This window comes from Bison bison, unplaced genomic scaffold, assembly GCF_000754665.1.
Source record: "Bison bison bison isolate TAMUID 2011002044 unplaced genomic scaffold, Bison_UMD1.0 scf7180017864508, whole genome shotgun sequence".
Lineage (NCBI taxonomy): Eukaryota > Metazoa > Chordata > Mammalia > Artiodactyla > Bovidae > Bison > Bison bison.
The window spans coordinates 3,864,082-3,880,265 of record NW_011495064.1 but is presented as its reverse complement, the minus strand read 5'-3'; the positions used below and the strand labels follow the sequence as shown (position 1 = coordinate 3,880,265).

General features: G+C 41.0%; 1 protein-coding gene across 1 annotated transcript in view; it reads left to right on the top strand.

Moving 5' to 3' along the window:
- TMEM131 (transmembrane protein 131) overlaps nt 1-16,184 on the top strand; it is a 120,280-nt gene that overhangs the window by 83,230 nt on the left and 20,866 nt on the right. The window contains exons 18-30 of the mRNA XM_010829857.1: nt 731-817; nt 2,422-2,574; nt 2,674-2,749; nt 2,906-3,023; nt 5,028-5,166; nt 5,277-5,386; nt 6,579-6,645; nt 11,315-11,466; nt 11,874-12,016; nt 12,455-12,641; nt 14,016-14,201; nt 15,002-15,160; nt 15,771-16,182. Coding sequence (XP_010828159.1) covers nt 731-817; nt 2,422-2,574; nt 2,674-2,749; nt 2,906-3,023; nt 5,028-5,166; nt 5,277-5,386; nt 6,579-6,645; nt 11,315-11,466; nt 11,874-12,016; nt 12,455-12,641; nt 14,016-14,201; nt 15,002-15,160; nt 15,771-16,182 — 1,989 coding nt within the window. The remainder of the gene's footprint in view (nt 1-730; nt 818-2,421; nt 2,575-2,673; nt 2,750-2,905; nt 3,024-5,027; nt 5,167-5,276; nt 5,387-6,578; nt 6,646-11,314; nt 11,467-11,873; nt 12,017-12,454; nt 12,642-14,015; nt 14,202-15,001; nt 15,161-15,770; nt 16,183-16,184) is intronic.

The window sequence follows — 16,184 nt, the reverse complement described above, 5'->3', positions numbered from 1 at the left end:
GTATGTGTTCTTGTAAAGCTCTTGGGAAGTTGAGCACTGCTGAAGTCAGCAAGCTACTTTTGTTCTCCTACCTGTTTTTAGCACATACAACCCCTGCCACCCATGAAAGCAAACTCATTCAGAATAAACAAAATTGATCTTTTAGTAATAAATCATATGTTGGGAGTATGTCAAATTAATTATCTCCGAAAGTGAGGAATCCACATTTATCACTTTTGATAGAAATAAGTACATTTCCTTAGCAAAGTATCCTTGTGAGTTGCAAATAGAGTGTGAGTTGAGATTTAAAACTTGGAATATTCAGCTCGTTTTTTAAAAAATCAGGTTGACATTAATTTATTGCTACGTACAAAAAAGTAGAGAGCTATGTAGCTTTTAAAAATGCTGGATTTTTCATGCATTGTTTTAAGAGTATAGTTGGACTTTCCTTTTTAAATTAATAATCTGCAGAAAAATCCATTCTTCATTCCTTCCCGTTTTTGGTCTTATTTCCCTTGTTTTCAGTGAACCTCTGAGAAGTACATGGAAGTGTATTTCAGTGCATTTTGTACAGTACATGGATAGATTAAACAGTATGCATGGGTGATTTTAATTTTGCTTACCAGTTGGTTATTGCTCATGTAAGTCCCAAGATTGATTGTTTTAAATCTCCTAAAATAGCGCAACAACTGTCAGGTCAGTCTAGGATTTACACACTTATTTCTCTGCGGTTTGCTTCTTCCCTCCACAGATCCTAACAATTCCTGTGAAGGCTGTGATCGCAGTGGGTTCTTTGACTTGCTTCCCAAAGCACATGGTTCTTCCACCTTCCTTTCCAGTAAGACAGTTAATTTGTAGACTTCTTATCATTTTTCTAATAATTATTTTTCTTTCTACTGCGTTTTACTCTGTTTAGACTGTATATAATAAGAATTAGATTTAATCTCACCATCATTCCCTGATAGCTCAATTGGTAAAGAATCCGACTGCAAATGCAGGAGACCCCGGTTCGATCCTGGGTCAGGAAGATCCACTGGAGAAGGGATAGGCTATGCACTCCAGTGTTCTTGGGTTCCCTGGTGGCTCAGCTGGTAAAGAATCCACCTGCAGTGCAGGAGACCTGGGTTCAGTCCCTGGGTTGGGAAGGTCCCCTGGAGAAGGGAAAGGCTGCCCACTCCAGTATTCTGACCTGGAATACTATATAGCTATATACCATTGGCTGTGTAGTCCGTGGGGTCACAAAGAGTCAGATACGACCCAGCGACTTTCACTTTCACTTTTCACCATCATTGAACTCTTTTTACTATGCATTCTCTTAATTTCTTAGTCTTTTAATACCAAATTTTAGACCAGTGGGTATGATCATTTTAGGTGCTCAGGCTCCTCTGTCCAAGAGATTCTCTAGGCAAGAATACTGGAGTGGGTTGCCATTTCCTACTCCAGTGAATCTTCCCAACCCAGGGATCAGTCCCTTGCATCTCCTGTATTGGCAAGCAGATTATTTACCACTAGTGCCACCTGGGAAGCCCTGATCATTTTAGACTTCTTTAAAAGTCTAGGAATCAGGTTATAAGATTCTGGTTCTATATTCAACAAAAAAAAAAAGGAAAAGGTTATGATTTTTATTGATGATTATTTCAATCATATATATATTTTTTTAATCTGGCACCCTGGGACTTCCCTGACAGTCCAGTGGTTAAGACTCAACACTCCCAATGCAGGGGCGTGCATTTGATCCCTGGTCAGGGAACATGATGTGCTCCATAACAAAAATATAAATAAATCTCTTTATAAAAAAAAATAAATAAAATTGGTACCCTATCACAGGAAGAGACATATAGCTGATCAGCACGGTCATTGGTAACGTAATGATTTAATCCGTATGCTTCATTTTAATACGATGCCAGATAACCTGTGTTTTTAAAAAATAGTCGAATTTCTCTTTGGCACAGATAGTATTTTCTTTTTAATAAAATACTTTTTCTGAGAAAAATAAATCTTTTTTTTTGTTTGTTTCTTGTTTAGCTTTGGATTTTTAGAATTCAGTGATTTCATAATTTTTTCATCCTGAATTTGGAAACTTTTAAGGTAGCCTGGCCTTGGTATAAACAAACCTTTCTTAACAAACTGATAGTGACTCTTTCCTTTATTCAAAGCTAGTTCTGCACCTTTGTTATGTGAGCACTTTTACTTTAATTCATTTTTACAGGATTGCAAAGATTTGTCTTGCTAATTTCTCTGTAACAGGCCTTAAAAACAATGACGAAATACATATATTTGGAGGAGGGGCTCTGATTACAGATTTAAAGCTTACCAACTTCTGAACGTTCTAAGGGTACTTTGAGCTTTGGTCTTCTGTAAATATGTCTGTCAGTTCTAAAGTGTGTGTTCTGAAGAAAATCCAGCCATTTACAAATGAATTTGTTTGTTTTCTTCCTTCAGGGGAAAATAGTTCATCAGAGTTTAAATATTATGAATTCCTTCTCACAGAAGGTAAAGATCCAACAGATACGATCTTTGTCAGAAGACGTGCGTTTTTACTACAAACGATTGCGGGGTAATAAGGAAGACTTGGAGCCAGGGAAAAAATCAAAGGTTTGAACACGTTGTATTTGCAGATTCCCATCTTTTGTCCTTTGTTATTGTGACCTTCCGTGGATTGGGCATTCATGGTTCTCCTGTGCCCCTTTATAGATTGCAAACATTTACTTTGATCCTGGATTGCAGTGCGGGGATCATTGCTATGTCGGCTTGCCTTTTCTGTCCAAATGTAAGTCATCTTACTCTTCTCTCACGCCTTCACTCCCTCCCCAAGGTACTCCCATTAATGATAGGCTGCTGCTTCTAAGGCCCACCCCTACATCTCGATGCTGTAGAAATCATTTGAGGGGCAGAGTATGTCATACCATTTGTGCCTGTGTTTTAGCTGAACCCAGAGTCCAGCCTGGCATAGCCATGCAGGAAGATGCCTGGGACACCGACTGGGATTTGCATCAAAGCCTGTTCAAGGGATGGATGGGAATAAAGGAAAACTCAGGTCACAAGTAAGTGGTTTTGCTGTATGTAAGTATTTGAGCTACCTTTACCAGTTTGAAATGTGATTTTCTAAAGATATTCCTATATTTGGTTATTTTACTTCTCTATACTGCTGAAAATGTGCCTAATCTTCAGAAAACCGTAATGAGGCATCTTGAATGGCCATTGTGATTGTGTATTTCTCAGAAGGACACACGCTACCATTTTTGTCTTATTTCCCGTGCTCTAGATGGAAAGTCACAGAAACTCGATGAAGTTGTCCTTGTGTAGGATGAGTTCCGTGTTGTGCTTAGTGGATTAGTCATGTTCAGCTCTGCAACCCCATGGACTGTAGCCTGCCAGGCTCTTCTGTTCATGGGATTCTCTAAACAAGAATACTGGAGTGGGTAGAGATTCCCTTCTCCAGGGGATCTTCCAGACCCAGGGACTGTTCCTGGGTCTCTGGCATGCAGGTGGATTCTTTACCATCTGAGCCACCGGGGAAGCTCAGCTTCCGTATCAGACAGTCATTTGCGTAAGAAAGAGTCTAACTGCCTCTGACTCGCATTCAAGGCAAGGAAACACTTTAGAATTTGAATCTCACCATAGGAGGAGTGTCTCTGCTCCTTGTGGAAGGAACTGCCTCCCTTTCCGGTGCTGAACCTGCTAGGGCTGCACAGGGCTCAGGTGGGAGTGCGCACATTGACAGATCAGCACCGTGGCTGGGTTCGGAAGCACAGACACACTTGGACGTGGCAGTTTAGAAATTGGCCCTCTCTGTGTGCTTCCAGAGAGGACTTGATCGGAAGACTGATGAACACTGTTCTTCCCCCCATTGGCTAATTTGAGATGCATTTGTCAGCATCACCAAAATCTTCCGGTTTATTCTAACCTAGTATATTCAAGCCCTGAACAGTCAAATCTGCAGGTTTCTGTGTATCTGAACTACCTGCTGTGAAAGGTTTTCTTAAGGCAAAAAGAGAGGTAAATTTTACCTTTTAAATGGTTAAAATTAGTACAAAGAGACTTCTTCTAATGAACTCACTAAGAGAACACTAATTCAGACACTCCTTTGTTCTCCAGTTCCCACAATAGACGTTGTAATGTACAGGTCGCCTCTGTATTTTAACCCCCAGTTATGAATAAATGACTGGTAGTGCTGCCCTTGGCTCACTCTTTGCCTCCCACCCACCGAAACCCCTGCCTTCCTCTCTGTGAGCCTAGTGTTCCCCACTGAAGACCCAGCCTCCCTGCCTGCCCTGAGCTGCCAGGTCGCAGCTGCATAGTGAATGCGGCATTCTCCCCGCTCCTGCCTCTGTATTACCTTGTCAACATGCATGTCACAGAAAACTCATTACCAGTCTTATAAAACTGGTACTCTCACCAATATTAGGTATCATAATTCAGTGCTCTTATGGTATAAAATAGGCTTCAGTGTTTAGCCCCATCTGTAATACTGTTTCCGTAGGGAATGTGTTCTGAGTTCTAAACAGCTGGTTTATAAACACTTCTAAGTAGAGAAATAGTCAGATGAGGTCCTGAATATTGCTTCATATATATGTCTACACAAAACCCTCATATGTATTATTGTTTCAACTGACATCTTCATTGCATAGTAAGATTTTGTGGCTTTTTCCTCAAGTGGGAAAGGAGCCATACGCCAAGCAGTGCGCTGCCTTCTCATTAGTTCAGCTGAAATATTTACCTGCTGTTGGTGTCTAGACCTTTCCCCTAAACATGCAGGATCTTTAGGATCCCCATTCCATCCTGTCATCTGTGTATGCCTGGCTGGTCACTTACACCTTCAGTATGGAAACAGGGCAGGTGATTGGTGATAGTTAGCTCTCTGTGCCAAAATAGAGACCTCTTCATGTGTCTGTGAAAACAGAGTAAGATGTCAGGAGCAGGTAAACCTGTGTTTATTCAAGGCCAGAATAAAATTTCACAAGAACACACACCTAACAGAATTTCCTGTATTGAGAAAGCTCAAGCATTTCAATTCGATACAGTGATTTAAAAATTGTGTTTTCTAGATTGAGCGCTATGTTTGAAGTAAATACAGACCTTCAGAAAAACATCCTGTCAAAAGTTTCTGCCGAGCTCTCCTGGCCATCCCTCCTCAGCTCCCCCCGGCTCGTGAGGTTTCCCCTCACTAATACAAACTGCTCTTCAGTAAGTATCCAGGTGCCATGGGCCTTTGGAAATGCATCACAGTGTGAAGTATCTGCTCTTTCTTCTAATGGGGCAGATCTTTCACTTACCACCTCTTTATTTCATTTAAGGAAGAAGAGATTATGTTAGAAAACCCTGCAGATGTTCCCATCTATATTCAGTTTATCCCCCTGGCTTTATATTCCAGCCCTTCCATCTTTGTAGATAAGTTAATATCAAGGTAAGCATTGTTTCAGATCATCAAAATGTTTCCATATGAACAGTGAATGATCACTTTACACATTTAAAATTTCGTTGTTATTCAGTCGCTAAGTCTTTCTGACTCTTTGTGACCCCATGGACTACAGGTGTATTATTGTCTATAAAGTAAAAATATCAGGATGTTTTTAAATTAATGATTATACAGGATTGACTCCTTTGTGGCCACAGCACTCTGGATTATATGTATCCCGTAGAAGGTGTTCTGGGGTCTTACGAGCATTTACCTCCAAATCTTTTGTCTGATAGAAAGTTGTCGGTGTTGTTCAGTTACTAAGTCACGTCTGACTCTTTGCAACCCCATGAACAGCAGCACACCAGGCTTCCCTGTCCTTCACTATCTACCAGAGTTTGCTCAAACTCAAGTCCATTGAGTCGGTGATGCCATCCAGCCATCTCATCCTCTGTCTCCCCCTTCTCCTGCCCTCAATCTTTCCAAACATCAAGGTCTTTTCTAGTGAGTTGGCTCTTTGCATTGGGTGGCCAAAGTATTGAAGCTTTATTGCAGCTCATAAATAGTAGATTTGCTTAGAGAAATCTTGCATCTATAATTGAGATTGAGAGAAAGTTCTAGGGAGAGAAACAGATATTACATTGCTGCTGCTGCTAAGTCGCTGCAGTCGTGTCCGACTGTAGGACCCAATAGACAGCAGCCCACTAGGCTCCTCTGTTCTTGGGATTCTCTAGGCAAGAATACTGGAGTGGGTTGCCATTTCCTTCTCCAGTGCATGAAAGTGAAAAGTGAAAGTGAAGTCTCTCAGTCTTGCCTGACTCTTAGCAACCCCATGGACTGCAGCCTACCAGGCTTCTCCACCCATGGGATTTTCCAGGCAAGAGTGCTGGAGTGGGTTGCCATTGCCTTCTCTGAGATGTTACATTAAGCATCTGGAAAAGCTTCCAGTTGAAGACAAAAAGAAATCATAAAGAACTCCTTCCTAAAACAGTGTAAAGAGGAAGCAGGTGAAGCCTTTCAAATATTTTAGTTTCAAAAGTGAAGAATAAACTGTAAGTTGTAGCTGCTTTTTGAAGGCTATTAATCTGGTAATATTGATCTCAAAATCTGCTGAAAGGTAAACACAACCTTGGTAATTACTCTGCAACCGCTTTGACTATGATGCTGTTCGCAAAGAATTATGTGTGTTTTTTAATTTCAGGTTTAACTTAAGTAAGGCGGCAAAGATCGATTTAAGAACACAAGAATTCCAAGTCTTTAGAAACACTGTAAGTATTCAAACTTCATACGATTGCAAAGAAGTAATTTTATGATATGACCGATGCGATGTGGAAGAAAAACATTAACCATCCTTAAACTGCCTGAAAGGCAGATTACTGAAGAAGTTCAGAAGAGTCCAGTAATTCTTTTAGAGGCATAAAGCCCAGGAGGAGTGGGTGGGATTTAGATCAACAGGCGGCATGCTGTGTAGAAGGTCCTGTTTGTGGGCATTAAACGTTAAGCCCATAATAATGGCTGCCAGAACCTCTGAGAGGATGCCAATGAGGTGTATAGACTAATACATGATTTCTTTTTATTAATTTCTTTTTATTTTCTTTTCAAAATATTGAGCTTGGTCATTTAAATTTTTATTTTGGAAACTTTCTAATAAAATTGTAAACTCCATGAAGCCCAGACCTGTGGCTGGCTGTATTCATACTTAGCACAGTAGCACTTACAGTTTTCCCTCAACAGATATTTTTGAACAGCTGAGTGTATACACAAGCTGGTTTGTTCTAGGACCAGATAGTCTCTGTCATGCAGGCCAGGCTGAGCAGCCACTAACCCACTCACAATTATGTTGGAACTTAAAACTTTCTTGTGTCAGTCAGGAATTGGCACTCGGAACTGACACCACCTGCAGGTCGGCCCAAGTCCCTTGGCCTCCGGGCCCTTCCTTCTGCCCAGCTCGTCTCGTCTCCTTAGACAGCCTGTGCACACCAGCCCCGCGGGCTGTGGACCCTCCACCAGTTCAGCCCTCTGATTTTCCCTGACTCTTCATTTACACCTGTGTTAACTTCGGTGTTTGTTTTTCTTGTGTGGTGCCGTGTTTCCCAAATCTGGGTATAGGCTCCTTGAGGACTTGTCTTCTATTTATCTTAGTTTTTCTCACATTTATAAAACGAAAGGTGTTGAATGAATAAGAGTGAGAATCTAGTTAATCTTCCATCATCTGAATGACTTTGATGGGAACAGTCGTCTGCCCCTCCTTTCTCTCCTCGCTGTGGGCCCTTGCAGTGCACAGGTCCCAGTCTGTCAGGGAGCTGTGACTTGGCTGCTTCCCATTTGGAACAAGGGAGGTCGGCTCCTGGGGTCCTCATGCCTGTGTACCTACTAGCTTGGTCACCTCGACCAAGCGTGTCAACCTTTCCAAACTTGAGCCTCTGTTGCAATGTGAACTTAATAATCTGGATGTCACAGGGGTTTTTAACAGATGAAACAAACCAACATGGAAGCCCTTAGATGAATTGCTTGGCGAATGGGAAGCCCTCGGGGAATGTGGACTGCATGAGTCAGTCTGTGGCTCACAGGCGAGAATGAAAGGTTTTCAGCATTCCCTGAGTAGCTAGTATGTGTCAGCACCATGTCGGGTGCATTCACGTTTGTAATTTCGCATAATCACTACAACAGCCTGGCTGGGCTATCACTGGCCACCCTGAGAGATAAGTATTTCACATGTTCTGCTGGAGGTGGAAGAACAGAGCTCAGGGAGAGGAAGTACCTTGGCCGAGTTCATACCTGTGATGGCTGGCAGGGCCAAGTTCACATGTAGTTCCCCCAGAGTCGGGAGCCCTTGCCCAGGCTTATGTGACACATGGGCATTACTGGTTAGGAATCACTAACTACTCTCCAGCCACATGTTTTATAGTTTTTCAAGTATTTGTGTTCTTTCCCATAATTTTATGTTTTAATCTATAAAACATATATTAGCCAGATCTTTATGGAATACTTTTTATAGATCTATTTTTAAGTCAGTCTTATATAAGAAAGTTATTTTTCTAAGTAATTTTCAATTTTTTTTTTTTCTGCTGAGTAATAGGTAGAACACTAGACTAAAATTTAGAGAGTCTCATATTCTAATCCATGCCATTCTCTTGGAATCATTTTTAAAATTTTCTTTGTTTCTGTCCATAAAGATACCATTAAAAAATGCCATAAAAATAATAAGTTCAGGGTTATCCAAATATCTAGATATTATCCAGATATCTAAATGATAATATCTAGAAAGTTCAGTAACCACAAATTCCGTTCACTCTGCACTTATAAAGAGAGAAAATAAACATAAGAAGTAAATGACCTAGTATTTGCCTTTCTTATCTTACCAAATCTTTGGTGGTACCTATAAGATGTAGGTATTATAAGAGGTAGGAAGATGAATAAGAATGCCCTAGATCCCAGAAATTTATTCTAAATAAGAAATTCTGGAGGAGGTCTTCAGGTCAGCTTCAAATAAATTCTCTCACAGTTCTCTACGGTGCTGTAAAACTGTGGATCTAAAATTATTTGATCTCAGGATTCCTTTACAGTCTGAAAAATAATTTAGGATTTCTGCTTTATCTCAGTTTTTAAAAATTATTAAGGACTCCAGAGAGGTTTTTTGTTTTTGCAGGTTATATCTGTCAGTATTGACCATATTAGAAATGAAAACTGAGATCCTTAAAATAGTGATTTAATTCATTTAAAATAATGATAAGCCCATTCTGTTTGACAGATAATATAAAAATGAAAAAATAGATATGTATTTTTAAAAACAGTTTTGCAATAAGAACAGATTGTTTTACATTTTTACAGAGTTCTTCAGTGGCTCTCAGACTTAATATACAGATAGATTCTCATGTCTGCTTCTGCATTCAGCCCCTTAAGATGTATTGTTTTGGTTGAAGTATATGATAAAGATCTGATCCGACCTGACACATGCATGTAGTTGCAGAAAGGATGTCTTAATTGCCTTTTTAGCTGTCATAACACTATATACACCAATCATTTGGAAAATATTGGTCACTAACATATGCAGAGCTTCCAAATGTTGATACAGTTCACTCTGCAGTATCCAAAAAATCATGTTCATCCCTGTAACCATGAATCTCATCAGGGAATTCTTTAACTATTGGGAAGCTCTCAAGTTCACAAGGCCAAAATTCTAAATTACACTCAAACAGTTGAATTTTACCATTGGCGACAAATGCTTCAGTTGCTTTCCTTAAAGGAACAGATGGACTTCATTTTTGTGGAAATGTCTACTAAATACTCCAGTCTGAATAGTCATATATTGACTCTCAGTCATTTTTCAGATAGAAATGGAGCCCCTTGAGGAAGGAGCTAGTTGTGTTGGCATCTCAGATAGCTCTTCCAGACGGCATGGGCCAGCCTGCTGCAGGGGCGCTTCAGGCATCCTCGCTCTGTCACACGGTAGTGAAGAGCCTCGTGCTCAAGGGCTGAGATTTAAGATTAACATTTACTACTAGTTAATCAGTCACAGGTTTTGGTTTGGGTTTTTGTTAGCTGTAAGTGCCTGGCAGTGAAGAAAAGCCATGGCTACCAGGGAGGTTTGATAAGGCTACCTTGCTTCTAGCTAAAGGGTCAGCAGTTTAATTACCCACCATTGCTTTTGCTTGTGCTAATGTTAACACAGTGAAAAAGGCAAAGAACTTTGGTCTGTGTTGTGAAAGTAGTTTTGACACACCTAAAAAGACCTCTCAGATCCCCAAGGGTCCGTGAATCCCTCTTCAAGAACCACCACTATGAAAATTACTGAGTGTTAGCCCAGAGGTATCACAGAATCCTAAAGTATTTTCCATGTCATCAGAATTTGTTTGTTGGGACTATAGGTATAGTGTATAATGTGCTTGTCAGTTACTTAGAACAGTTGATTTAAAGGGATCCTACTCACCAGCCATTTGGGAGCAGTCAGAACATTGTTGTACTAGGAGACATTGACAGAGAAGAATTTTCAATGCAGGAAAAAAATAGCCGCCTCAGAAGAGAGAGTTGAAAAGTAGTGTGCTTCACAGAGTTTGTTAGCTATGAAATTATGTCCATAGAATCATGCTGTTGAAATAGATCTGTGTATAGTAGAAAATCATAGAAAATTCACTCTCCTCCCACAGGTTAGCAGGTATATAAAGTGCCATGGACATTTATACCCAAGTACTACCAGCCCTTCCGCCCCCAAAAAAGTTTAAACTTAATGTTACTTGAAATCAGAGCAGTGTTAACTATGATTTTTTTTTTTAATAAAAAGCAAATCTTTTTAATCTTATCTGTAACTGTCAAGAAGTCATATTTTGATTATTAAACTGAACTTATTTGAACTTTAAATCATTAAGTGTTTATGAAACAATAATAAGGGGCTTAGCTTTCAAAATAAAATTCAAAGATAGATTGATATGAATTGGAAATACCTTCATAAATAAAATGATGTGGCCTTAAAACTCTGCAGCCAGTAGCCTTCTGAGGGGAGAGGCAGGAAAACCATGACTGACAGGTGAGGGGCAGCACCAGCAGGACTTCAGGACGCTGGGCGCTGGCCACTCAGCTGTTTGCTTTGTGTTAAAGCGTTGAGCTGCTCATCTCTTGGGTGTGTGTCCTTTTCTGGTTTTTTATGTCATGTTTCAGAACCTTTAACGTTAAAAGATCTGTACACAAAAACAAGTGCTTAGTACAAACATGAAGACTCTGGTGACCTGGGGAATAAAACCCCTTTGGGGACTTAATGCAGAATATGAAGTTGTCATCATCGGTTGCTCTGCTTGACAGCTATCCAGGATCTAAATCATAAGGGATAAATTTGTTTAGTCATTTTGAGAAACTAATACTCGGCTGTGGATGGGGTAAAGGGGAAAAATTTTTTTCAGAAAATATACTAATGACTCTTGTTTGTTTGCCCAATGATTCAAGGCTCACCCACTGCAGAGTTCAACAGGATTCACAGAGGGCCTCTCCCGACATTTAGTTTTAAACTTAATTTTAAAACCTGGAGAAAAGAAATCTGTCAAAGTAAAGTTTACTCCAGTTCACAATAGAACTGTTTCTTCCCTAATCATAATCAGGTATGTTCTGTGATTTAAGTGTGGGTTGACTTCTGGTACTTATATAAGAGTCCTTTCTTGATTTGTTTCAATATTAATATTTGCATTAATTTATTTATGAAACAGGGTATTCATTTTGTCCAAAATATGCACACACACGCGCACCAAACCTCATGAAACATAACATTGTGATTATATTTTTAGCTAAAAGACATGACTAGTGTCTACTGTACATGTGTGACTCTTGAAAATGTAAAACTCTTGCTCTTCGTCATGTAAACGTTTTTAAATTTTTCAAGTGCCAACGTTTGACCGTTCAATTTACTGTATTAATCTTCACATTGTTTATAAAGCAGCAGTAAAACTCAAGATCAAAAGATTGTGCAAATTTAAGGGGAGGACAATCTGGGCTGCTTCTTCTTATGTAGAAATAACCTGACTGTGATGGATGCCGTGATGGTCCAAGGACAGGGGACAACCGAGAACCTGAGGGTGGCAGGCAAGCTTCCGGGCCCAGGGAGCTCCTTACGCTTCAAAATCACAGAAGCACTGCTGAAAGACTGTACGGAGGGTGAGTGTTCTTGTCGTAGGCACGCGCACGAATATCAGCGCTCCTTTTCAACAGTAAGTGGTTCCAGAAACAGGAACACTGTTTCTACATGGGCATGTGCATGTATGACTGATGAGCACTTGAGACTTTAAGGGAGCACCCGGACTCGCTGTCAGAGTTGCTGCATTTGGATCTTACGAGCTTTGAAGTATCAGTGTTCATTGCATACCTTAGCTGATTTACTCTGAATGTGAAATACAAAGCCTAATTAAACTTCCGCCATCTAAAATGACTTAACAAATAAGAGAACTTCCTGATGAAACCTGGGTGGTGGCTCATCCCTTTGGCCTGACGAGCTCCGTCATAATCTCTGGGATACGTTCGTGAAGGATGTGTTATCGTCACTTGGACCTGGTGCACGGGACAGCAAGATTTACACTCCTCATTTTTTTCCTTTAGGTATGAGACTAAGGGAACCCAATTTCACTTTGAAAAGAACATTTAAAGTAGAGAACACAGGACAACTTCCAATTCACATAGAAACCATTGAAGTCAGTGGGTACTCCTGTGAGGGATATGGCTTTAAAGTCGTCAATTGTCAAGAGTTTGCACTGAGCGCCAATGCCTCTAAAGACATAGTCATTCTGTAAGTATGTTCTCATAAGATGATGAATCACTAAATCTTTTTTTTTTCCCACTTAGTCTTTGGTTATTTCTTCATTTCTTTGTTTTCAAAATTGTGGAAACTCCAAAGTAGATCAAATAAACTAAGAAACCAGTTTCAAAATTATTTTCGATTTTTGCACCTTGTTTTATGTCCCTGGATATGTTCCAGTGTCTCCTGGTTCATTGTCTATGGAAAATTGAATATGTATCCTGCTGTTGTGTAAAAACTATAAATTTTAAATATGTTGAATTGGTTCATAGTGCTTTTCAGGTCAGGTCTACTATATCCTTCTGCTTTTTTGCCTATTCTTTCTATTAGTTTTTGAGCGCTTGATATTGAAACTCCAACTAAAAATCTTAACTTATCTACTTAAAAAGTAATTATATAGTGGAACTATGGGGTCGCAAAGAGTCGGACACGACTGAGCGACTGATCTGATCTGATCTGATAAGTGTATATGTGTGTGTGTATATATATAGTGGGACTATATGTAACTTTATTTGAAGTCTCCTGTAAATGTGTTATCATGCTTTCATAATTTAAAACATACTTAATTTTTTAAAAACTCTCAAGTTTTTGTAGAGAACCAACTGTAAGATCATTCTCAGTAGAGCAGACACTGGGTCTCACACATGCAGTTTTCCCAGGTCGTGTGAGAGTTTGATCAGAAAACAGTGGTAATGCCTACATGGGTAATAGTTGCAGCACATTTTAACAATTGACAGCTTGTTATAAGGGTTCACTAATACACGTAACCACCGCCCTTTAGTCGAACGCTCACTCCATGGTTCACTCCATGGTCCTCAGCGGGCGTCTTCTTCGTTAGTGCCTCTCTCACTTGTGTGAGGCACAGCACTCTGCACCTGCAGGTTCAGTGGGGAGTAAGACACCTGGCCTCAAGGTGCAGGTCGTGTGCTTGGAGAGCTTACAGTTAACACAAAAACTAAATAAATGGGACAGAAAGCAGTGCTTGAGGAGATGTACATCAGTAGGGCTGGGATGGGTTTCTTGGGGGGGAAAAAGGCATTATTGTGAGTGTATCATGGGAGAGGAGAAGGAATTAAATACAGAAAAAAAAAAAAGGAAAGGAAAGAAGCTCAGAGACTTCTCTCTGAATTACTGATTTTGGAAAGTCAACCATTGTTCTCTTTCTATGTAGTTTCTAGTTATCCACAAAATAAAGTTGTTTTGGTTATTTAACCTCGTAGGACAATACTTTGTCCATCTGAAAATGAGAAAGTTGAATAAAAGTGCCAATCTCTAAAATTCTGTGCTCTGTTTCAAATTATTATATTTAAACTGCTTGCAGTATATTTTTAAAAACCTAGTCTCACTGCCACCTTTGCATTTTAGGTTTACTCCTGATTTCACGGCTTCTAGAGTCATCCGTGAACTGAAGTTTATAACAGCCAGTGGCTCTGAGTTTGTGTTTGTATTGAATGCATCCCTTCCTTACCATATGTTAGCAACCTGTGCAGAAGCCCTGCCCAGGCCCAACTGGGAGCTGGCTCTGTACATCATCATCTCAGGAATAATGAGGTACTTGTGTCTTCTTTCGAGGTTGGTGTGTATGTATCACTTGACGCTGTTGATCACGGCTCCCCCTGGGTGCCAGGCACTGTTCTGATTGCCAGGGATCCACCCAACAGACAAAAGAGGCAGCCCTGCCTAGTCAGGCTTACATACACCACTGGGAGCAGTCAGACCTAAACCCCTCTTGGATGACATATGCAATAAACCAGAGTCTTTTCTACCTATAAAATTTGTTACACACATACAGTACAGCTTAATTTCTTAAAGGAAAAAAAAAGCCTCATAATTTACCAGGAAATTACTTGATTTGGGCATATGAAATGTACTCAAACATAATAGGGTATGCTAATTGAGTCATATCATACCTAAAGAATGTAAAACTGATGAGAAATATTTTTTAAGCCCTTAGCATCCTCATCCTTTTTTCAGTCTGTTTCTTTATTTTTTAAGAATGAGATCTACTCGCCTCTCAATTAACTTGCATGTTTACCCAACCCATCCTTCAAGGGAAGAGAGTTGGTCTGGAGAGTTAGAACTAAAGAGCTGCTGCTTGGCAGAAGGAAAGGTGCCCTCCAGTGTCTGTTCTGATTCTAGTGGTTATCTCCTCCGTACAAGCCTGCCTGTACACTGGCACGCTGGAGAAGTCTGTGGGCAGACTTTTATCCCAGATGCTTTTGCTCGTCACAGGCATTTTGTTTTTTTATATTGTTGTGTACTTGACCAAGAAACTCTGCCCTTAGTATCAAATCCTGCTGCTCTCGCACTAACACGTGAACCCGGATTCTCCATCTTTTCTCCCCCTGCAGTGCGCTGTTTCTCTTGGTAATTGGAACAGCCTATTTAGAAGCTCAAGGAATTTGGGAGCCCTTCCGAAGGCGGCTGTCCTTTGAGGCCTCGAACCCGCCCTTTGATGTGGGGAGACCATTTGATCTCAGGAGAATCGTTGGTATTTCATCTGAAGGAAAGTATGTGCACCTGCTGGAGATAAATTCTCTAATATGCATAGATTTGGCTGATGTAATTAAAAGAAAAAATAAGTTTCTTCTTTTCGTCTTTGCTCGGGGGAAAAAATTGTAATGCCCTGTGTATCACTCTCAGTTACTGAGAGCTCTTAGAAGATCCCATGTGTTTATTACATTGATGCGGGTTAAAATACTCTACCTGAGGCCAGTGACTTACTGCCCAAATTTTCAGATAGAACAGACCCAGTAGAGTTGTGAAAAGTATCCTATTTCTTGTCACGAGTAGAACTACCAAAGGGTCATTCATATATGCAGTGGCTCTACTGATGAAGTACGTATAATTTTTTTCAATTTACTTCTGTACTTCGACGTCCCGGGTCTTAGTTGTGGCACATGGGATCTTCATTCGTCCCTGAAGGCATGCAGGATCTTGGTTGTGGCATGCAGACTCTGAGCTGCAGCATGTGGGATCTAGTCCCCGACCAGGGTACAAACCTGGACCCCCTCCGTGCGTTGGGAGCATGGAGACGTAGCCACTGGACCACATGAATGTCCTGTAATTTTCTTTTAATGTTAGATCTCACAGTTTGCTATTACTGATCATTTTTTTCAGCTTGAACACACTCAGCTGTGACCCCGGTCACAGTCGGGGCTTCTGTGGAGCAGGTGGCTCGGCCTCCCGGCCCGGCGCAGGGAATCACAAGCAGTGTAGCCCATCGGTCCACCCGCACAGCAGTCACAGCAATAGAAACTCGGCTGACGTGGAAAACGTCAGAGCCAAAAACAGTGCGAGTGCCTCTGGCAGGACTAATGCCCAGTCGGCGAGCAAAGCCAGCCCACTGGTCTTCGAGTCCCACAGCATGGCCCAGGGTCATCCCGCAGGCCGGAAGTCCAAGGGGGCCAGACAGGGCCAGCACAGCAGCCAGCACCATGGCCACAGCCCCCTGGAACAGCACTCGCCCCCGCCGCCGCCGCCAGTGCCTCAGCAGCAGGAGCCACAGCCCGAGAGGCTGTCCCCTGCGCCCCT